Source organism: Dictyostelium discoideum, assembly GCF_000004695.1.
Source record: "Dictyostelium discoideum AX4 chromosome 4 chromosome, whole genome shotgun sequence".
Lineage (NCBI taxonomy): Eukaryota > Evosea > Eumycetozoa > Dictyosteliales > Dictyosteliaceae > Dictyostelium > Dictyostelium discoideum.
In genome coordinates this window covers 369,933-394,133 of record NC_007090.3, presented here as the reverse complement: position 1 = coordinate 394,133, position 24,201 = coordinate 369,933, and the positions used below count along the sequence as shown (strand labels likewise).

The 24,201-nt window shown below is 22.4% G+C and overlaps 6 protein-coding genes and 1 pseudogene across 6 annotated transcripts; 4 read left to right on the top strand and 3 right to left on the bottom strand.

Moving 5' to 3' along the window:
- Positions 1-537: 537 nt before the first annotated feature.
- On the top strand, positions 538-8,206 carry DDB_G0283189 (hypothetical protein; the record flags this gene model as incomplete). The annotated part of the gene is made up of 3 exons (XM_634119.1): positions 538-651; positions 1,093-8,036; positions 8,122-8,206. 3 exons carry the CDS (start codon positions 538-540, stop codon positions 8,204-8,206), a joined length of 7,143 nt encoding a protein of 2,380 aa, XP_639211.1.
- A 1,634-nt stretch (positions 8,207-9,840) lies between these two features.
- Positions 9,841-10,282, top strand: DDB_G0283253 (hypothetical protein; the record flags this gene model as incomplete). Its single annotated transcript, XM_634118.1, has 2 exons — positions 9,841-10,030; positions 10,155-10,282. 2 exons carry the CDS (start codon positions 9,841-9,843, stop codon positions 10,280-10,282), a joined length of 318 nt encoding a protein of 105 aa, XP_639210.1.
- A 766-nt stretch (positions 10,283-11,048) lies between these two features.
- DDB_G0283187 (protein phosphatase) lies at positions 11,049-12,315 on the bottom strand (the record flags this gene model as incomplete). Its single annotated transcript, XM_634117.1, has 4 exons — positions 11,049-11,389; positions 11,507-11,793; positions 11,900-12,037; positions 12,143-12,315. The coding sequence occupies 4 exons, from the start codon at positions 12,313-12,315 to the stop codon at positions 11,049-11,051; spliced, it is 939 nt and encodes a 312-aa protein (XP_639209.1).
- Positions 12,316-13,761: 1,446 nt separating this feature from the next.
- DDB_G0283251 (hypothetical protein) lies at positions 13,762-16,197 on the top strand (the record flags this gene model as incomplete). The annotated part of the gene is made up of 3 exons (XM_634116.1): positions 13,762-14,358; positions 14,482-14,820; positions 14,944-16,197. 3 exons carry the CDS (start codon positions 13,762-13,764, stop codon positions 16,195-16,197), a joined length of 2,190 nt encoding a protein of 729 aa, XP_639208.1.
- A 174-nt stretch (positions 16,198-16,371) lies between these two features.
- DDB_G0283185 (hypothetical protein) lies at positions 16,372-17,715 on the bottom strand (the record flags this gene model as incomplete). Its single annotated transcript, XM_634115.1, has 1 exon — positions 16,372-17,715. The coding sequence occupies one exon, from the start codon at positions 17,713-17,715 to the stop codon at positions 16,372-16,374; it is 1,344 nt and encodes a 447-aa protein (XP_639207.1).
- A 1,157-nt stretch (positions 17,716-18,872) lies between these two features.
- On the bottom strand, positions 18,873-20,657 carry DDB_G0283183 (annotated as a pseudogene; the record flags this gene model as incomplete).
- Positions 20,658-21,215: 558 nt separating this feature from the next.
- Positions 21,216-23,843, top strand: tgrI3 (immunoglobulin E-set domain-containing protein; the record flags this gene model as incomplete). Its single annotated transcript, XM_634112.2, has 2 exons — positions 21,216-21,291; positions 21,361-23,843. The coding sequence occupies 2 exons, from the start codon at positions 21,216-21,218 to the stop codon at positions 23,841-23,843; spliced, it is 2,559 nt and encodes an 852-aa protein (XP_639204.2).
- Positions 23,844-24,201: the final 358 nt, after the last annotated feature.

Sequence of the window (24,201 nt, the reverse complement as noted above, 5' to 3'; positions counted from 1 at the left end):
TAATAATGAATTATGCATTTACATATATGTAACTATTAATTAATTATTAGTGTTTTATGGATAAAGAAATGGTGTACTTAGATATGTGTAAGTATTGATTTTTTAAAACATCATATAAAAATAAAAGCAATAATATTATTAGGTGGTGGGGGGAAAAGGGGGGAAATTATATTAATCATTATTTTTTAGTATAACCAAAAATTATTATTATATTAATATAAATTATATGTGTTTGGTGTATTTAAAATATCCAAGATTTCTTTTTTTTTTTTTTATTTTCAGAAACAAAATTATTTTTCATCCAATTTCCCTCCATAAATTTTTGGCGGGTTTTTTTTTTTTATTTTTTTTTTTTTTTGTAAAATTATTTTTTATTTTTTTTTTTTTTTTTTTTTTTTCTTTCATTAAAAAAATTACTTTTTTTTTATATGAAAAAAGTGTTATAATTCACATCAATTGTTATCATTTTAAGTAATAATAGCAAAGGTGTGTAAAAACACACGCAAATAATAAAATAATAATAATAATAATCAAACCATGTCTCAAAAATGGAATGAAAATAAAAAAAATAAAGATGAAAAAGATGAAAACGATAAATATGTTGGTTTCAAAAATTATGAAAAGGAGGGTTGGTTATTAAATATGCAACCTGTAAGTAGTACCTTTTTTTTTTTTTTTTTTTTTTTTTTTCAAAAATAAAAAAAACAACGATAAACGATTAATATCAAATAAACATTCATAAATAGCAATTGCTATAAATTATTTATTTTTATATAAAAATCACACATAAACACACTACCCACCACAACCACCACCACATTATTATTATTATAACTACTATCTAAATAAAATCTTAAAATTATAATAATAGTAATTTACTTTTTTCTATTTTTAATTATGATATAAATAAATTTTCCTTTTTTATACTAATAATTATATTTATTTTTATTTTTATTTTTTCATTTCTATTTTTAAATTACCAAATTAATAATTTTTTCAAATTATTACCACCCCCAAAATAATAAATTTTTTTATTTTTTATTATTTGTTATTTTTTATTTTTTATTTTTTATTTATAAACCCCCTCCCCAGGGATCATCAAAAGATGGACTTGATATTGAAAAAGCTTCATTAGAATTATTTTTTATTCAAGATGATGCAACATCATTTAGAGTATGGATACCTTATAATCCATATTTTTATATTTATGTAAAGGAAGGTCATCAATCAGAAGTAGAATCATATTTAAAGAGTACCTATGAAAAAGATATAGCAGGTATTGATATTATGGATAAAGAGGATTTAGATTTAGAGAATCATTTATCAGGTTTAAAAAGAAAATATTTAAAAATTCGTTTTCATAACGTTTCAACACTTTTATCAGTTCGTAATGATTTATTCCCAATCATTAAAAGAAATAAACAAAAATCAAATACAAGTGAAGCATATGAAGATGAATCATTAAATAAAATTTTAAATTCATATTATAATAAAGGAAATAATAATAATAATAATCATCAAAATTATAATAATAATAATAATCAAAATAATAATAATTTTAATAAAGAATTAAATAAAGATGATAATAATAATAATAATAGTAAATTAAATAAACAAGCAACTGAATATATATTAGATATTAGAGAATATGATGTACCATATTATGTTAGAGCAGCAATTGATTTAAATATTCGTGTTGGGTTATGGTATACAGTTATAAAGAATGGTAGATTGACAACAGTGAATGAATTAACGACTCGTGTTGATAGACCTGATCCAAAAGTGTTGGCATATGATATTGAAACTACTAAGCTACCTTTGAAATTTCCAGATTCTTCAATTGATTCAATTATGATGATCTCTTATATGTTGGATAAACAAGGTTATTTAATTGTAAATCGTGAAATCGTGTCTGAGGATATCAAAGATTTCGAATATACTCCAAAGCCTGAATATTATGGCCCATTCACCGTTTTTAATGAACCCGATGAGAAATCAGTATTGGAGAGGTTTTTCAGTGAAATTAAAAGAGAGAAACCCCATATATTCGTATCGTACAATGGTGATATGTTTGATTGGCCTTTTGTTGAAAGTAGAGCAGAGTATCATGGTTTGAGTATGTTTCATCAGATTGGATTTAGAAATGATAATGGCGAGTATAGAAGTAAGATCAACCCTCATATGGATGCATTTTGCTGGGTGAAGAGAGACAGTTATCTTCCACATGGCAGTCACGGTTTGAAAGCGGTCACAAGAGAAAAGTTAAGATACGATCCATTAGAGTTGGATCCAGAGTTAATGTTAAAATCTGCTCAAGAGGATCCTGAAACTTTAGCAAATTACTCAGTTTCCGATGCAGTTGCAACTTATTATCTCTATATGAATTATGTTCATCCATTCATTTTCTCACTTTGTACAATTATTCCAATGAATCCAGACGATGTGCTTAGAAAAGGTTCAGGTACATTATGTGAAGCCTTGTTAATGACTCAAGCTTTTAAAGCTGATGTAATATTTCCAAATAAACATAAGGATGATATTAATAGTATGTATAAGGGTCATTTATTAGAGAGCGAGACTTATGTGGGTGGTCATGTAGAGTGTTTAGAGTCTGGTGTATTCAGATCAGATATTCCAACTAATTTCTCATTAGACCCTGCTTCAATTGAAAAGCATATGGGTAACATTGATCAAGTTTTGAAGTTTGCATTGAAGGAGGGCGGCATTCCATTAGATACCGTTAGTAATTATCAAGAAGTGAAAGAAGACGTATTAAAGAAATTCACATTGTTAAAAGAGAATCCAAAACAACAATCACATCCATTAATTTACCATCTTGATGTGTCTGCTATGTATCCCAATATTATTCTCACCAATAAACTTCAACCAACTGCAGTGGTCAATGACGAGGTTTGTGCCACTTGTGTCTACAATAAACCAGAGTCTCAATGTCAACGTACTCTCGACTGGCAATGGAGGGGTGACTATTCACCATCGAATCAGTCAGAGTATCGTTTAATTCTACAACAATTGGAATCTGAGAAATTTGGTGATGGAGATGAAAGAAAATCATTCTTATCACTAAGTGAAGAGAAACGTAATGAATTATTAAGAAAACGTTTAAAAGAGTACTCTAGAAAAGTCTATAGAAAAACCCATCAAATCACACAAGAAATTCGTTCCGACACTATTTGTATGCGTGAAAATTCATTCTACGTCGATACTGTACGTCTATTCCGTGATCGTCGTTATGTTTTCAAGAATCATCATCGTGATTGGAAGATAAAGTATGATCAAGCAATGCAAGAATCTGGTGGTACCAATAGTGTTGCTGTGGTAGCTGCACAAGGTATGGTTGTACTCTATGAAAGTCTTCAATTAGCTCACAAGTGTATTCTAAACTCTTTCTATGGTTATGTAATGAGAAAAGGTGCTCGTTGGTATTCTATGCAAATGGCAGGTATTGTAACACATACAGGTTCAAACATCATTAAAGAAGCAAGAGAAGTGGTAGAGCAAATGGGTAGACCATTAGAGATTGATACCGATGGTATTTGGTGTATACTTCCATCACATTTCCCAGAGAATTACACATTAAAATCAGCCAGTACTGGTAAAAAAGTTACTTTTTCTTACATTTGCGAAATGTTGAATGAAAAAGTTGCAAAAAGTTTCACAAATCATCAATACCAAGATTACAATGCTGAAACCAACACTTATACAATTCGTGACGAATGTTCCATTCTATTCGAATGTGATGGTCCTTATCGTTGTATGTTAATTCCAACTAGTAAAGAGAAAGATGTGAAATTAAAGAAACGTTACGCTGTATTCAATCGTGAAGGTCGTATTTGTGAATTAAAAGGTTTCGAAATTAAAAGACGTGGTGAATTGAAATTGATTAAACTTTTCCAATCTGAAGTGTTTAAAGAATTTTTAGGTGGTGATAGTTTGGAAGGCTGTTATCAGTCGGTTGGTGCCGTTGCAAATCGTTGGTTAGACATTCTAGATAGTCATGCTGAAAACTATGAAGAAAAGGATCTAATAGAACTAATTACCGAAAGTAGTAATATGAGTAGAAAATTAGAAGAATATGGTACACAAAAGAGTTCAGCTATTAGTACTGCCAAAAAGTTAGCAGAGTTTTTAGGTGACGATATGATCAAGGATAAAGGTTTATCATGTCAATACATTATCTCCAATAAACCAGCCGGTTCACCAATTACTGAACGTGCTTTACCAGTTGCAATTTTTGATGCAGATTTTGAAACTCGTTGTCATTATCTTAGAAGATGGACAAAATCTCCAAGTGGTGATTTAGATATTCGTGAATTAATCGATTGGGATTATTATCGTCAACGTTTATCTGGTGTAATTCAAAAAATTATTACAATTCCTGCTGCACTTCAAAATGTTACAAATCCAGTACCACGTGTTATTCATCCAGATTGGATTTTAAAAGAAATTAGAAGAAATGAAGATGGTCGTCAACAAACTTCAATTACTTCATTTTTTGAAAAAACTGAAGATAATGATCAAGACAATGATAATGATAATGATAATGATAACGATAATGATAATGATAATTCGAAACCACAACAAACTGATGATATTGAAAATATGTTTTCATCAAGATTTAAAGATTTACCAGCATTTAATCCAAAAGTTACTAAATTTAAAAGAAGTAAACAATCATCAAGTGATGTTTCAAGTCTTTTAATTAAAAAATCAAAATCATCAATTGAAACATTTACAAATGAACAAGAAAAACAAATTATGGAAACTAAAACACCATCTATTGATAAAGATTTCCAAGGTTGGTTATCAATATCAAAAAAGAAATGGAAAATTCAACGTTTATTAAAAAAGAGAAGACAAAGATTAGGTGGATCATTATTTGATAGTGATAGTTTTAGAATTGGTTCAAAATTAACAAATAGAGAAAGTTCATCATCGTCATTCTTTAAGAGTCAATCAGATATAATTAAAAAAGGATATTGGAATATTATATCGATTGAACCAATTTATGGCGGTGAACCAGGTATTTATCAAATGTGGTCATTGATTGAGGATCAATTGATACCAATTAAAGTTGACATTGGTAGAGTGTTTTATTTAAATTCAATTGATACCGATCCATATGAAGATGCACAAAAGAATACAAATGTAATACCACCAAGAGGTAAACAAAGATTTAATGTTTTTTCAGTGACAATGAGTGAAAGTCAATTTTTAGAACAATCAAAGGAATTGAATACACTATTCACCAATCCAATGATTGAGGGTGTCTATGAAACAAAGGTACCATTGGATATTAAAGCCATTATTCAATGTGGTTGTGTAGCTACTTTGTCAAGAGTATCACCATTCTTTACTAAAATAGTCAATAGTAACACAAGATTCTCTTTGGAGGATATCGCTTCAAAACCTGATAAACAATTTCATTATCTTGCAGAACATAACTTTAATCAACTCTTTTTGTATCATAATAGTCGTGATGGAAAAGACGGTTATTTCGTTCTTTTCAATATGAATACTCAACAATGTTCAGTTATTTTCTCAAATCCTTATATGGCCGCCAACAAAATCGATGCAAGAGTATTGAATTCCATAAAGGAGAAACTACCAGAAATCACCTTTACAATGGACCAAAAATCAAGTATGTCTTTGGCAAAAAAAGAAATTGGTTCATTAATTATGGAATATCAACGTAAAGGTTTACCAACTATCATTCTACTACAAGTTCCAAATGCAATTGGAATATTGGAACAAATTCCAATACTTAGAGAATTCCCACGTGTACCAGTACCTTACCATGACAACGATTCAATGTATTCACCATTCAATTGGGATGTTCATTCATTGAAACCCTTACCATTACGTTTAATGGATGCACCAAAACTTTGGGTTTACTATGCAAATATGTCACGTTATGCAAATATACCCATTGGTAATATTCCAACTGATAATGCATCATTCATGTGTGATATTCTCTATGCTCGTTCTTTGGTTGAACAAAAACATCTCCTTTGGATGTCTGATTCAAACTTCCCAGATTTAGGTGGTTCAGAAGAAGATGATGCAAAATTCTATGAAGAATTAAATAATGTTGAAATTAATAATTCAGATTGTTATAATCAAGTTTGTTTCGAATTGGATATTGAAAATTTAGCAACAAATACAATCTTGGAATCAATTCATTTGGCTGAAATTGAAGGTATTTTAGGTAATGAATTAGGTGATGAATCAAATGTTGCAATGTTTGATGATATTAAAAATACTTCAAATAATTCCAATACCAAAAATGGTGCAAATCAAAATACTACAAATGATACAACATCATCATTTGATAAATTATCAATTACAAATAAATTTAGATCAGCAATTAATCATCAAATTAGTGGTTGTGAAAAAGAATTTAATATTCTTAGAAATTTAGTATCAAAATGGAAATTGGATTTAGTATCAGGTAGTAATAGTAAAAGAAATGAAATTAGTTCACGTTATTCAAATTATCTTTTATTACATTTCTATCGTTGGATTAGCTCGACCAATTCAAAACTTTATGATCCTATCCTTTATCGTACTTTACATCAATTAATGAAAAAAGTTTTCATTCAATTGATTTTCGAATTTAAAAAATTGGGTAGTAAAATAGTTTATGCAAATTTCAATAAGATTATCATTTGTTCTCAAAAGGATTCAATTGAAGATGCTCGTTCTTATTGTAACTATATCTTGGCTGTAATTAAAAAGAAAGAATTATTTAGTTGGATTAATTTTAAACAAACAAATTATTATCATAATTTATTATGGTTAAATAATTCAAATTATTCTGGTATTTTATATTTTAATCCATTAATTAATAAAAATCAACAACAACAACAACAACAACAAGATAATGCTGATGATGACGATGATGATGATGTATCTGAAAATGAAGAAGAGCAACAACAGAATAAAAATAAAAAATTAAAAAAAATTAAAAATGGTAAAATCATAACCAATTGGAATATTGCAGAATTTTTACCACCACAAATTCAAACTTCTTTCATTATTATCATTTCAGATTATATTTATAAATTGCATACTGAAAGAGATGAATTAAATAGAATTCAAAAAGAACAACAACAAAGATATTTATTAAAACAAAAAATTAGTACAACTTCCTCCTCCTCTAATAATGATTCAACCGCAGCAACAACAACAACTACAAAAGATACTATTAATGAACCAACTAAACCAGATTTAAGAAAAAGTTCAACTTGGAATGAAGAAGAGGATGAAGATATTAGTATTCCACCATCTTCATCATCATCAACAACTACAACTACATCAAAAACAAAGAAAGCTACATCTAAATTTGATTTATTAATTGATGTTAATCGTATTTTTACATTATTGGATCATTTCCAAGTTAATCAATCATCATTAGAATTTCCACAATTACCAGGTGGTTATTTGAAATTAAATAATCCACCATTAGAATTCATTAAATTCGTTTGTCATGTATTATCAATTGATAAATCAATCTCATCAAGAGTATCACGTTTAAGAATGAAATTAATGACATCAATGAAAGTTAGAGAATTCTCTGATGAAGCTAAATTCAAAGATCCATGCGTGTCTTTCACTTTACCTGATGTAATTTGTTCATCTTGTCATTCATGTAGAGATATTGATTTATTAAGAAATACAAATACAACTTCTATCTCTTCAAGATTATCTTCTCAACAAAAGAGTAACAACAATGACAGTGATGATAGTGATGATGATAATGAAGAAAATGAAGGTGATGATGACAATATTATTAGAGTTCCAGAATTATCTTGTATTCAATGTAAAGGTCATTATTCTAAAAATACTATCGAAAGTCAATTAGTTGAAATCATTCAAAGACGTTCATTATCTTATCAATTACAAGATTTAAGATGCTCAAAATGTAATGATGTTAAATCTGATAACCTTGGTGATATTTGTCCACAATGTTCTGGTCAATGGGAATGTACTCAATCAAATAATTTATTTTCTAAAGAGTAAGTTTTTATTATTATTATTTTTTTTTTTTTTTTTTTTTTTTTTTTTTTTTTTTGATGACTAATTCCTTTTTTTTTATTTTAGTTTAATTATCTTTAAAAGTATTGCAGAATATCATAATTTTGAATGGTTAGGTGAGACTGTTGATTCATTATCCAAATTTATTTAATTGTACATATAAAATAAAAAATAAAAAAACTAAAAATTAAAAAAATAAAAAAAAACTTTATTTTAAAAAAAAAATCATTTTAATATTATATAATAAATATATACATTTTTAATAAATATTATAATATTAATATCATTTAATATTAACCAATATAAATGATAAAAATTAAAAAAAAAAAAAACAATATCCATTGGAATTAAAATAAATTTTGTTTATATTTATATTTATTAATTTGCTTTTTTTTATAAAAATAAAATTTTTTTATTTGTTTATCATTCTTAATGTCATAGTAGATAGATTTATAATCGTTCCTTGATCCCTGACACTGGATTTAAATGATTGAAATTAACCATAATGACATTGAAATTTCTTTACTTTCTCTATCATTTGATTATCAGGTTCATCAATGCATCCTTATTAAGTAAACTGCATTGTTGCTGTGTATGAATGGTAAATAATTATAAACTAATAAAAAAAAAAAAAATTGTGATTAAAAAAGAAATAAAATAAATAAAAAAAAAAATAATTATTTTATTTTTTGTTTCATTTTAATTTTTTTTTTTTTTTTTTATTTATGATATCATTTTATGTATTTTCGAGTGTTCTATTTGTCAATACTAAATCCATATTAAAAAATAATAAAAAAAATAAAATGAAAAAAATGAAAATATTATTTTAAAAATAAGTGAAAAAAACAATAAATTAAATTTAAATTTCAAAATGAAAACTCATTGAATAATTTATAATAATGGTTATATCATATTTAAATCGTTTATAAAAAAAAGGGGGAAAAAATTGTAATTTGGCACAATTGGAGTGAAAAAAAAAAAAATAATAAAATAGTAAATATTAATCTATTTTCATTTAAATATCCAATGAAAAAAAAAAAAAAAAAAAGGACACGATCAGTTTACTTTTTTTTTTTTTACCTTTATTTTTTAATTTAAATTCTTTTTTGGTTGGTGGATTTCTAAATAATTACAAATATAATTTCTAATAATTAGATATTATTATAAACAAATAAAATAATATAAAATAAAATAAAAAAAATAAAAATAAAAATAAAAATAAAAATAAAAATAAAAATAAAAATAAAAATAAAAAAAATAAAAAAAAATAGTTGTCCTTTATTTTTATTAATCAAAAAAAAAAAAAAAAAAAAAAAAAAAAATAAAATAAAAAAAATAAAATAAAAATTAAAAACATAAACATTTCTACGAGTTTTTTATAATACACCCCCTCCACACACCAAAAGTGACATTTGACTATTTCATTATTTTCATAATAAACATCTGAATACTCCTCTCAAAAATCTATTTTTTTTTTTATTTTATTTGAAAATTTTTTTTTTAAAAGATATTTTTAATTAAATTTTATTTTTTTTTTATTTTTTTTTTTCCTATAAAAATAAAATTTTTTTTTTTATTATTTTTTATTTTATAAAAACCCTGACACTTTAAAAAAAAAAGGTAATTTTAACAAACAAAATAGATAATAAATAATAGTAACATATATATAAAATAAATAATTTTTTATTTACTAATTTTTTTTTTTTTTTTCTCATTAATTCATACAACAAACTAGCCACCTTATTTTCTTTAAATAATAATTAATAATCTTAATAGTATAATAAAATGACATTTGTTAAAGGTGTTTGTTTCGATCCAGCTCAAGCAAAGAAATCAGTTTTAGATGTTAAAGAAACTCTTTTAAATTTAGAAACCCAAGTAAAGAAAACTTCATTATCAAAAGATGAAGCTGTAGATGCTTATAAAATTTATGAAACTTTACCACTCACTTTCCAAATCAATTGGTCTATTGCAGGTATGTTTTTTTTTTTTATTTTCTCTTTTTAAATATTGTTTTATCTTTTTTTAGAATTAAATTTTAAAACTAATATTCTTTTTTTCTTTTTTTTTTTTCTTTTTTTTTTTTTTTTAAATAAAAGGTGAAGATGCTAATGAAAACCAAAAAGTTGCAGATTTCTGTAGAGACAAATTAAATGAATTAAATCATGTCCATAATTTTACATCATCTAAAATTCCAAGAGCTTTCAATGCTGATAATAGTTATTAAATATATATGAATAATAATAATAATAATAATAATAATAATCAATAATCAATAATAATTAATAATAATAATTCTTTAAAATAGAAATTGTTGTCTACTTGTAAATATATAAATAAAATAAACCAAATCTTTAAACACTTAATATTATATTTTGCACTTTTATTATTTTATTTTTTCTTTTCAAACAATATCCTTGGAAAATGTTGCAATGAGTAAAAATAAAAGAAACTTTGAAAAATAGAATCTTTTTTTTTTTTTTTACAATAGAATTACAAATTGGATAACGAAATCCATTTTTATTTATTATTACTATTTAAAGAGTTTATAGTCGATAGAGTATTTTTTTTTTTTTTCTTTTTTTTTTTTTTTTCTTTTTTTTTTTTTTTTCTTTTTTTTTTTTTGATTATTAATTATTTGTTATTATTCGGTGATTCGGAATAGATGATGAAGGTTGCGTAAAGATGAAATGGTTTGTTGTTTGTTTGTTTGTTTGTTTGTTTGTTTGTTTGTTTGTTTGTTTGTTTGTTTGTTTGTTTGTTTGTTTGTTTGTTTGTTTGTTTGTTTGTTTGTTTGTTTGTTTGTTTGTTTGTTTGTTTGTTTGTTTGTTTGTTTGTTTGTTTGTGTTGTTTGTTTGTTTGTGTTGTTTGTTTATTATTATTATTATTATTATTATTATTATTATTATTATTATTATTATCATTATTATTATTATTATTATTATTATTTTTATTATTATTATTATTATTATTATTATTATTATTATTTAGAATTACAAGAAATAATCAGGTAATTCTTTATTTGTATCTAAAGTTGGTTTATTTGATAAACTTTGTGGAGCAGCAGCATAGGTGTTAAAATATCTTTCCAATTTTTCATTGACCTCTACAATTGAAGCCATATTACCACATCTATTACAATAGTTTGGAGCGGACCAAACTGTTGAAAGTTTATTATCAAATAATGTTTGATAACCATCCATACACAATTGATGTGCTCTAATGATATGTTGCATTTTATTATTTTGTAAGAATCTTAGTGTAACATCTTTACCATAACTATAACCTGCTCCTCTTTGACTTTCAACAAATCCTTCTCTATCTGGATCTGGGTCTAAATTTATATAAATAAATATATAAATTTATATATTTAAGTGTTAGTATTAATATATATTTATATATATATATATATATATATATATATATATATAAAAAAAAAAAAAAATCTTACCACTCCAAAGGATATCACTTAAAGCACCTTCATTTGGTACTTCTTGGAATCTATCCAAAACTTTAATTTGATCAATTGATAAAGCAGATGGTGATAAACCACCATGTACACAATAGATTGCTTCATCAATGATTGCTGCAACTGATAAATAATCAAACATCTCTGTAAAGTATTTCCAAACTGTTGGGTTACCATATTTTCTCATACATTCTCCATAAAAACCATAAACTTGTGTAATTTGTCTAGATTCATGATTACCTCTTAAAAGTGTAATACGTGATGGATATCTTTTTTATTTTATTTTATTATTTTAATAAAAAAAAAAAAAAAAAAAAAAAGTGTTATTATTATTATTATTATTATTATTTTTTTTTTTATTATTTTAACCCTTACCTTAATTTCAAACAAGTTAAGAGTGATATAGTTTCTACACTGTGATAACCTCTATCAACATAGTCACCTAAAAATAAGTAGTTTGTATCTGGACATTGACCACCAATTTTGAATATTTCTAAAACATCATAAAATTGACTATAATAAAATTAAATAATAATAATACAGTTAATAAAGTTAGTGAAAAATTTAAAAAAAAAAAAAAAAAAAAAAAGTGTTTAATAATAATTATAATAAATTTACCCATGAACATCACCTACAACGGTAACAGGGGATCTGATTTCTTGAACATTTGATTCACTTATTAATAACTCCTTCATTTTATCGGTGATCTCTTTAATTGTTGATTCTGGTAAAATCTCACATTTTTGTAGTTTTTCAATACAATGATCCAAATTAAATGTTGATGTATTCATTCTTTATATATAGTTGTTGTTGTTGTTTTTTTTTTTATATATAAAATAATATTTATATATATATATAGTGTGGGTATGTGTTGTGTATGGTATTACGAGTGTTGTTATTTATTTATTTATTTGTTTGTTTGGTTGGGTGTTGTTGTTTGGTGCTGTTTGGTTGGTTAGTTATTTAGTTGGTTAATTGGGTAGGTAGTGTTGTTGGGTGATGAGTTTATTTATAAATATTTTTTTTTATTGTGTATTTGTAATTGAGTGATCACAATTGGAGGAGTTTTTTTTTTTTTTTTTTTTTTTAAAAAAAAAAATCTTTTTTTTTATTTTTATTTTATTTTTTTTTTATTTTTTTTTTTAAAATTTTTTTTTTTTTTTTTTAATGTTTAAAAAAAAATAAAATAAAAAAAAAAATAAAATAAGGATAATCTTTTATTTAATCTATTTTTAAATCTTTTTTTAACAAACGAAAAAGTTCGAGTGCCTCTTTGTCTATATGTAATGTAAAATTTTTTTTTTTTTTTTTTTTTTTTTTTTTTTTTTTATTGAAAACATCAAATAAAACAAATAAAAAATTAAAATTGGTCCAACTGTTTTTATTTTTCTATTTTTTTATTTTTTATTTTATTTTTATTTTTAATATGTATAAAAACAATAATTTACCAAAAAAAAAAAAAAATAAAAAATTTCCATTTACCGATCTTTCCCCCTATTTTTTTTATTATTTTATCCAAATTAAAATGACGTTTAGATAGATATTTTTTTTTTTTTTTTTTCTTTTTTTTTTTTTTTTTTAATTAATTCATTAGTTTTTTTTTTTTTTTTTTTTTTTTATTTAAATATGATAATAAAATTTTAAAAAGAGGGTATAAAATTTTATAAATTATAATAAATTAAAAAATCATATTTTTTTTTTTTTAATTAAAATTTTATTTTTTTATTTGTTATAAATTATAAAAAATTAAAAAATCATATTTTATTTTATTATATTTCATTTTTTTTCTTTTTTTATTATTCAATACTTTAATTATTTTTCATTTCAAGTTCAAAAATACTTATCAAATTGGTTCGTGAATCGTAATAAATAAATATCCAACAATATAACATATTTTAAAATTTTTTTTTTTTATTTTTTTTTTTTATTTTTTTTTTAATTTTTTTTTTTTAATTTTTTATTTTTTATTTTTTTCTTTTTTTTTGAAAACCTCTACCTTTAGCGACACTATTTAAACTTAAAAACAATACAATTTCACCCACTTTTGTCAAACACACACAACACAAAACCACTAAAAAAAAAATAAAAAAATATTAAAAAAAAAATAAATAAATTAACACAATCTATTCAAATAATAGACTTATATATATATATACATATAAATAAAAGAAATAAAAAAGAAATAAATATATAAATATATTTTTATTTTTATTTTTATTTTTATAAAAAAAAAGAAAATGAAGATGAAACAAACAACAACAACAACAATTAAAATGAATAAAGATATTTTAAGAATTGGAAGTGGTGCAGGATATCAAGGAGATAGGGTACCACCAGCGGTTCAATTAGTTGAAAAGGGTAAATTAGATTATTTAGTATTAGAGTGTTTAGCAGAGAGAACCTTGACAGATAGCATAAGAAGAATGAAAAACAATGGTAAAGGTTACGATCCACGTTTAAAAGAGTGGTTAACATCATTATTACCACCTGCAAAGAAAAGAAATGTTACAATCATCACTAATATGGGTGCAGCCGATCCAAAAGGTGCAGGTGAAGAAGCATTTGAAATTGCAAAATCTTTAGGTTTAAATCATATTAAAATAGTTGTAATTAGTGAAAATATACATAATAATGATAATAATCAAAATAATAGTAATAATAATAATAATAATAATAAAAAATATAATATAAAATTATCAAGTACAAATGGGTTTGCAGTTGATGGTGGATTAGATTCAGATCAACATTCAATTGAAGAGAATTGGGAAGTTGGTTGTACATATTTAGGTGCCGATGCTATAATTGATGCTTTAAAATTAAATCCTGATTTAGTTGTAAGTGTATTATATATATATATATATTAAAAAAAAAAAAAAAGAATTATAATGATCACTAAAATAAATTCATTTTTTTATTTTTTTTTTTATTTTTTTTTTGTTATATATTTTTAATTTTAGATTGCAGGTAGAGTTGCAGATCCATCATTATTTGTAGCACCAATTGCATTTACATTTGGATGGGATTTAAAGAATGATATGAATTTAATAGCACAAGCAACATTGGCAGGTCATTTATTGGAATGTGCATGTCATTTAACAGGTGGTTATTTTGCTCATCCATTGGGAAGAGATATGAAATTTGAAGATTTATTAAACCTTTCTTTACCATTTTGTGATATCGATTGTAATGGTCGTATCATATTGGGTAAAGTTGAAGGTAGTGGTGGTGAATTATCTGAAAGAACTTGTAAACAACAATTAACTTATGAAATTGGTAATCCAAAAGAATATATAACTGTTTGTATTATATATATATATATATATATATATATATATATATATATATATATATGGTTAATAAATATACAGATAAATAATATACTAATTTTAAAATTTCCAATTATATATATATATATTTAGCCAGATGCAATTGTAGATTTTAGTAAAGTTGAATTTATACCAATTTCAGAGAATTCAGTGATTGCAAGAGGAGCAATTGGTACCCAAAGACCAAAAACATTATTAAGATTAGTTGCAAGGAATGCAGGATTTAAAGCATGGGCAGAAGTTAGTTATGGTGGATTAGGTTGTGTAGAGAGAGCTTATTGGGCAAATAAATTAATATATCATTGGATGGAATCTAGGAAAAAAGGTATAATGAATGATGTTTTTAGTTATTTACTTGGTTATAATAGTTTATATTTTCCACATGGTTCAAACTTTTCTTATCCACCAATTTCAATTGAAAAATTATTAAATAATAATAATAGTAATAATGATAATAATAATAATAATAATGATAATAATAATAATAATAATAATAGTAATAATAACGATATAAATATTAAAAATTTTCAACAATTTAATAATCAATATCCACCAGAAGTAAGATTAAGATTAGATGGATTATTTCAAAATAAAGAGGATGCCGAAGCATTAGGTATGGAATTACAAGGTTTAGGTTTATGTGGTCCTGCTGGTGGTGGTGGTTTCGCATTTGGTATTAAAAAAGATGTTAGATTAGTTAAACAATTAATACCAAGAGAAAAAATAAATTGGAATACATTTATATTTCAAAATAATAATAATAATAATAATAATAATAATAATAATAATAATAATAATAATAATAATTTAAATAGTATAAATAATGGGTATAAAATAATAAACAATAATAATAATAATGATTTAGATATATTTATAAATGAATTTAAAACAATTAAAAATCAAAATATAATAACGTATAGTAAAGGTTTTAGATTTAATAGGTGTAATAAAAACAATAATAATAATAGTAGTAATAGTAATAATAATAATAATAATAATAGTAATAATAATGGTAAAGTTTTATTATATAATATTTGTCATTCAAGAAGTGGAGATAAAGGAGATACTACCAATGTTAGTTTGATTCCATATGATATAAAAGATTTCGATCGAATTAAAAAGGTAGTTACAAAAGAATGGGTTTCAAAGATTTATGGAAATCTTTTAAGAGGCGAGCCCGATATTTCAATTTATAGTCTTCCTGGTATCTCTTCATTAAATATAGTTTTAAATAATGCTTTAGATGGTGGTGTTTGTGTTAGTAGAAGAATAGATCGTCATGGTAAAACTTTGAGTGATTTAATTTTAAATCAATGGGTTGATTTACCAAAATTATCAAATTTGTAACAATACATTCACCATTCAATTTTTTAAAACACCAATAAATAAATAAAAAAATAAAATAAAATAAAAAAAAAAAAAAATTAAAAAAAAAATATTCTTATAAATAAAAATAAATAAAATAAGTAGTAATAAAACTAAAACTAAATTTAGTAATAATAATAATAAAAATAATAATAATTATTTTTTAATTTTTATTTTAAAATAAATTGATTTTAAAATTAAAATTTCTTTAAATAATAATTCTAATTCTTGATTGAATGAATCTTTTAAATAATCATTATAATTTTGAAATTTAAAAGTTACCGAATAGAGTGATAATTGTTTTAATTTTGTTTTGAATAAAGTTATAGTTTTTAATGGTAATAAAATTTTATTCTTAAAATTAATTGGATTAATTGAAGTTAATTCAACTATTAATTCTTTAATATTTGAATTTTCTAAACAATGTTCATAAATTACTTGAAATGAATTTTCATTTGAATATATTTTTTTAATATTTGAAATTTGCTTTAATGGTGATAAAGTTTCATAATCTTTAATTTGAAAAATATTAAAACCAATTGAATTAATTGATTTATTTAATTTTAAAATATTTTCAATAAAATAAGTTGGATTATTACTCCAATTGATTTCATTTGTTGAACAACATGAATTATATTCATTTATAATTAATTTTTTTAAAGCAATTTTATTATTTTTAAAATTATTATTTCCTATTAAAAAATCATAAAACTTTTCTTCAAAATTGATTTTATTTGGATCAAATTCGACTGTTAATGATTTTATTTCATTTCCTTCTTTATTAAATAAAAAATTTAAAAAATTAATTGGAGTTTTGTGATTTTTAAATTTAATTGATTTAATTTTATTATTACTCTTATTATTATTTGAAATAAATAAATTATTTAAATATTTTAAATTTATAAAATACATATAAGTTGTTGAAATTTTAATTTTTGTTGGATTATATTTTCTAATGAAATCAAAAGTGAAATGACATTTTGATAAAGTATAATTTGATTCAATGAATGTTTCTCTATAAATTTCTTTAATTGAAACTGGTGGTGCACCAATTCTCCATGACATTGATAATTTTTTAAATTTAATTTTATTATTTTGTGTATAGTCATATGAAATATCAAATTGTGCTTTAATTTCATCAAGAATAAAAATCTTTTTTAAATTCTTACAAAATTGATTCAATGTATAATAAATACTTATACCTTGATAACCAAGATTTGAAAATCTAATAAATTCAATATCTTTATATTGAATTATTTTTTTATTATAATTATTATTATTATTATTATTATTATTAAATTTTAAATATTCAACTAATTCGTCAGTTGTTAAAATAAATTCAAATTTATTATATTCATATGAAACTAATAAATTTTGAATTTTTTTAAAAATAGATTTTGATAATAAACTGTATTCAATAATTTTTTGAAATGATTTATTATTGAATATTAAATAATTTAAAATTTCATTAAAAATAAGAATATTTAGTTTTTTTGTCATTTTTATTATTTTAGTGATTGTTTTTTTATTGGTAAAAAAATAAATCAAATAAATAATAAAAAAAATAATAAAAAAAAAAAATGAATAAAAATAAGCACAAAATTAAAAATAAACATAATAATTATTAATTATTGTTTTTTTCAATTACAACGGTAAAATTTAATATTATTATTTTTTTATTTTTTTTATTTTTGTAAGTTTTTTAAAATTTCTCGAGAGGTTATTTATCGATTTTTAAAAAAAAAAAAAAAAAAAAAAAAAAAATATATTAATAAATTTTATACAAATGGGGTTTTATAGCAGCTGTGAATTTATTTTAAAAATATTAAAAAAAAAAATAGTGTGCTTTTTATTTATTCATTTTTTTATTTTTTTTATTTATTTTCACACGAAACCCCATTAGTATAAATTTTAAATTAAACAGTTTGGATGTTATTGATTAGCAATCATTAGGTTGGATTTTAGACAACAAATCCAAATGCCTTGAAATTGCGATATCATGTTAAAAGCCACCATAAAATTATTATTTTAACTACAATGTTAAACACGAAGTTAATATTTTTTTTATTTTTTTTATTTTTAAATTTAAAAAAGGAAATCCATATTTTTAATTTTTGAATAATTTATAATTTATTTATTTTTATAATTTTTATTCATATTTTATTTTTTACATACTTTTTAACACAACCAATAATTTATCCTTTTTGATGATGGTGGTGAAAATCACTATACCATACAAATATATAAAATTTTTTTGAATATAAAAGGGTCTTTTTTTTTTTTATAATTTTTTTAATTATTTTTTTTAATTTTTATTTAAATAAATACATAAACCACTAATATCCTTTTTAATTGATGGTGGTGAAAATCACACTATAAATTTAAATATTTTTTTTTTTTGAATATAAAAGGGTCTTTTTTTTTTTTTTTTTTTTTTTTTTTTTTTTGTGGTGTTTGCATAGAGGAGATCTAAGATAGTAGGGGTAATTTTCAATAGTAATTGTAGTGTGCTCAAAATATAAATGACCTGTTTTCTCTTCTCTCTTTTTTTTTTTTACTTGTACATTTTTTTTTTTTTGTTTATACTTTTTAAATATATATAATATTAATTTTCTTTTTTTAATTATAATTTTTTAATTATTATTTTTTTTATTATTTCAATTTTGTTTTGAATGAAAATTTTCTCCATCTATAAACACTATACCCTTATTATCAAATGTTATTGAAATTGCACCCTTAATGGTAGGTTTAATGGTTAATTCATATGGATCAGAAATAATACCACAACAACCGATTGTAATTAGGTCACTTGTAAAATATTGTTCCTCTTTGGTTGTAATTTCATTGGAACTTATTTTTATTGGAGAAACTGATTGGTTTGAAAATGTAATAAGTGTATTATTATAAAAGCCATAATTGTTAAATTCACCAGTACAGATTATGAATTCATCCTTTGTGTAAAATGATTCTATAATTGGTTTTTTATATTTAAATGTTGACTGGTATTATTTATTATCAAAATTTATATTCTAACCTTTTCTACCACAACCTGGTACAACGAAAAACGAATAATCTAAATCATTTGAATTTTTACCAATGAGTGTTCCCTTGATTTAAATTCATCACCAAAATATGAATAGATTGAAAGTAATGGATTTTCTTTATTTTCATCATAACTGGAATTAAATAATTTAACAATGCAATTTGATCCATTTACCATTGGTTGAGTATCAAACTTAGTTATGAATGATAAGCCAATAAAATTACTGTTTGATTGTTTTTCATAAGATTTCACCGAAATATTAATAGAGGACATTGCTTCGGGAATGGTGAATGACATAACAGTTTCATTATCATTAATTTTAAGGTTTTGTAAACAAATTGGGATTTTATCATTAAATATAGTTTCTGATCCTACTTCACCAAGACGTTGGCCATATATTGTCAAGACACCATTGGAAATACCATAAGATGAAATAAGCGTTTAGTCATAGTTGAAATATATTTTGTTTTGGTTGGTAATACCATCTATGTTTACGGTAACTGGTAAGTTGTTATCTAAAATTCTATGAGCCAAATAACAAGTAATATTATTTGGTGAAAGTGTAATAATTGAACATGGGTAATCTCCTATTTTAACCTCTGCTATAATAATTGAAGAATTTGATGTTAATCTTTCTCCATTGATAATAATTGTAACATTTTTGTTTCTTGGAATACTATTAATTGAATTTAATACTGGAGGATATACTAAATCCATTTTATTTGAAGGTACTTTACTTGCAATAAATTGAATTGTAAATGAAGTACAAAAGAATTCTGAATATTCAAAAATAAATTCAATATATTCATGATCATTTTTAATAATTTGTTCATTTTTAATTTTTTGATTGTTGATTAAAATTTCTTTTGGATACATTTCAGTACAGAAATTAGAGCCAATTAGTGTCACAGTTTTTTTATTTTTTTCTACTTTTTCTATATATGGATTTTGGTATGATGAATTATAAACAAACGAAAGACCAAATATTTTAAAAATCCACAACCACTTGGAAAAATCATTAAATATTCAGAACCGTTTTTTCCATTTGGAGTTATCAAAATATCAATTTTATCATAATCATTTTGGAAAATAGGGTTCTTATTTTTTGATAATAAAAAATATGTAATATTGAATTGAAAATTACCTCTTTTAGTTTCTGGTTTTAATTCTGGTTCAAAATTGGTAAGATTTTTGAAAAAGTCCATGGGAACGGTAGACCATCTGCTGCTTACAAAAGCATTATATTTAAAATAGTAATCAGTAGTTAAATTACACCCCCTTTAATCACCATCCACGTTACAATTATAATTGTATTCAAAAACATTTACATCTATATCTTTGAATATATATTTGGAAATGTAAGGTTCATTTTACTTTATAAAAAAGTGTAAAATATTCTTTATCTATTATATCTGTGAAAACAATTAAAATTAAATTTATATTTTACTTTTAATATTAATTTATTTAATTAATTATATTTTTTTTTTTTTTGTATTATAAAAATTAATGGTTTTATGATAAATTTATATTAAAAAAAAATTAAAAAAAAAAATTCTTTTCCATTGTGATTTAACCACAAATTTTTTTTTTATTTTTAACATCATTTTATTTGGGTTGTTTTTTTTTTTTTAATAATGTTATTATTATTTTTTTTAAACCCATTTTTATATTTTACAGTTTTTGAATTTTTTTATTTTTAGAAAGGGGTACCTATTTTGGACTCATTGAGGGGTTTGAAATTGATTTACCCCACCCCACACCCTTTTCTTTTTTTAATTTTGATTGAAAAAAATATAACATTTAATATTATTTTTTTTTTTTTTTTTTTTTTTTTTTATTATTATTGTTATTTAATTTTTAAATAATTATTAATATTATTATTTTTATTATTATTATTATTACTATTATTATTCTCCACAATATTATAATTCATTAAATTAGAAATCAATATTTTTAAATGAAAATATTATTATTTTTTATACTTTTTTATTTATTTTCATTTTCCATTTCTTATGACGAAGTAATTCCTTTGGGTAAATTGTTTTTTTTTTTTTCTTGTCCCTTTTTTTAATATATTAATAATTTATTAATTATTTTTTTAGGTTATGAAAGTCACAATGATTCTCTTGTGATTAGATATCGTGAAATAGAAAATTATTATACAAATATTTCATTTTTATGGAAAGGTAAAAGTCGTTATGATATGAGTTTTAATTGTGTTTTAAATAATACAATTAGAACTTGTACTTTACCAGTGAAAGAATCTGATCATGCTCAAATGTATTCAGAGGAAATATCTGCATGTACAGAAAATAATGGTACTTTTAAAATGTGTGGTTATGATCTTCCTTTATTTTATTTCCCAAGTCCATTATTAATTTCAGAGTTTAAACCAAAAACAAGAGGTGGAAATACAACATTAAGCGGTTATTATTTAGAGTTAAAAGAAAGAATATATGTTCAATTTGAAAATTCCTATAGAAAAGATCAGTTTTTTTATTCTGGCTATGTATATTTAATTCCTGGTGTGTTTCAATCAAAAACACCTGATAGAATAAATTTAATTTTAAAAGTCTATCCAGGTTGTGGATACAGAACAATTATTTGGGAGAATCATGAAACATTGAATTTTACATATCAAGAGCCAAACATTGAAAAAATTGATATTAATCAATCATTTCTTGATATAACTGGTACAAATTTCTATAATCAATCAATTTTTGTTTCTGTTAAAATTGATAATAACATTATTGACCCAAATGATATTATTTCAGTTGATTTTGAAATTATTAAATTAAAATTTAATTATTCAGATCCATTCTCATCAAAATTTAATGTTCAAGTCGGTTGTTGTGATTATTGGTCATCTCAATTTCAAATTACATATCCACCAATTCCATCAATTGTAAATAGTATTCCAAAATTAAAAGGTGGTTTATTAATAATTAATGGTAATAGATTAACTTCATCACCATCATCATCAAATAATAATAATATATCAGTAACAGTTGGTGATTCTATTTGTTCAATTGTTTCGTCATCTTCAAATGAAATTAAATGTAATTTACAACCATTATCAAATTCAACATTTAATAATTCATCACCAATTGCTGTATCGATTAATGATGTCGTAAATACAAATACATTATTATTAATTTATGATACTCCGTATATTACAACATTCTCTCAAGTTAATGATGAAATTCATATAATTGGTGGTTGTTTTGGTAATATTAATTCAACTCAAATTCATATCAATGATAAACAAGTTTTTGGCCAAATAAAATCAATTAATAATGATGAAACAGATTTAATATTAAAAATACAAAATCAAATTTATAATTTCAACATTTCAATTGAATCAAATTCAATCAAATCAAATGGAATCAATGTAGATGTAGAAATGTATGCAAGAATAAATGAAATTCCATTGGTTAGTAATAAATTAATTAATTTTACATTATTTTATGTAAATTCAAGTAATATTAATTTAATACCAACAATTAAAATAATTAATGAAAAATCAAATCAAACAAGTAAATCAATTTCAACCAATGTAAATGAAAGTGTTGTATCATGTTCATTTTTAATTGAAAATAATTGTGGTATTATAAATTATGAAATTGAAATTGGTAATCAAATATATCAATCATCATTTTCATATGAATCACCATTGATTAATAAATGTAATTTAAATTCAAATGAAATTGTTACTTGTATTGGTAAAGGTTTTGTAAATAAATATAATGAAACAAGTATTTTTATTTCAGGTCAATCAATAGCCCTTAGTAAAGAAATTAATAATAGTATTTATGAATCAATATCATTTCAAATGAATGATGAGTATAATATTCTTGGTGAATTGTATTTAAATGTATGTGGTTTATTATCAAATAAAGTAAATATTAATACATTTCCAATTTTTAAAAATGTATCGATTCCTAACTTGTTTGATACAAATGGTGGTAATATCATTATTATTGGTAAATATTTAAATAATAATACAAATTTTACAATTGAATGTAATGGTGAACAAATTATAGAAAAAGAATGTAAATTAAATAATAGCAGTACATCATTAGAATGCTACATTAAATTAAATGGTCCAAATGGTAAAACTTGTAAATTATTATTTAATAATGATAATAATATAGTATCAACATTTAGTTTTATATATAAATCACCATCAATTAATCAAACTAGTATAATTAATTTAAAACAAGGAGGTATTTTAACAATTATTGGAAATGATTTCTATTATCCAATTGATAAAGTTACAATAATTGGTAATGGTAATGGTAGTGGTAATAGTAGTTTAAATTGTAATGAAGCAAAGTATATTAATGATACAATGATAACATGTTTTATTCAAGCAACTAATTATACATTTAATAATATTAAAAATGGTGAAATGATATTTATCAATGTTTCAACCAATGGTAAAAGTGGTATATCAAAAGTATTCAAATATTTAACTCAATCTGATGATGTTCATCAATACTCTGATGCTAGAAATATCTTTCAAAATCTATTATTATCAATTTTAATCATTATAATAATTTCATTATTCATTTCAAATATTTAAAACAAAAAAAAAAAACCATAAATAAATAAATAACTTTACATTAATAAATTCTAATTTTTATTTATATTTATATTTTAATTTATTTTATTATTATTGTATCTTAATTTCGTTATTTGAAACATTTACTGATGACCTATTTCTTTTATTAATATTATAATTATTAATGAATTTGAACTTGATATTGAACTAATGTTTGTACTACTACTACTAATACTATTTGTACAACAACTATTAATACTACTGCTACTAACATTACTATTCTTTCCAATTGGTGTTAAATCATCTGAAGTTTGAATTTATATTTAATCCATAAGCTATCTTTAATTTTGTGGAGTGAAACAATCCGTTGCTGTGTTGT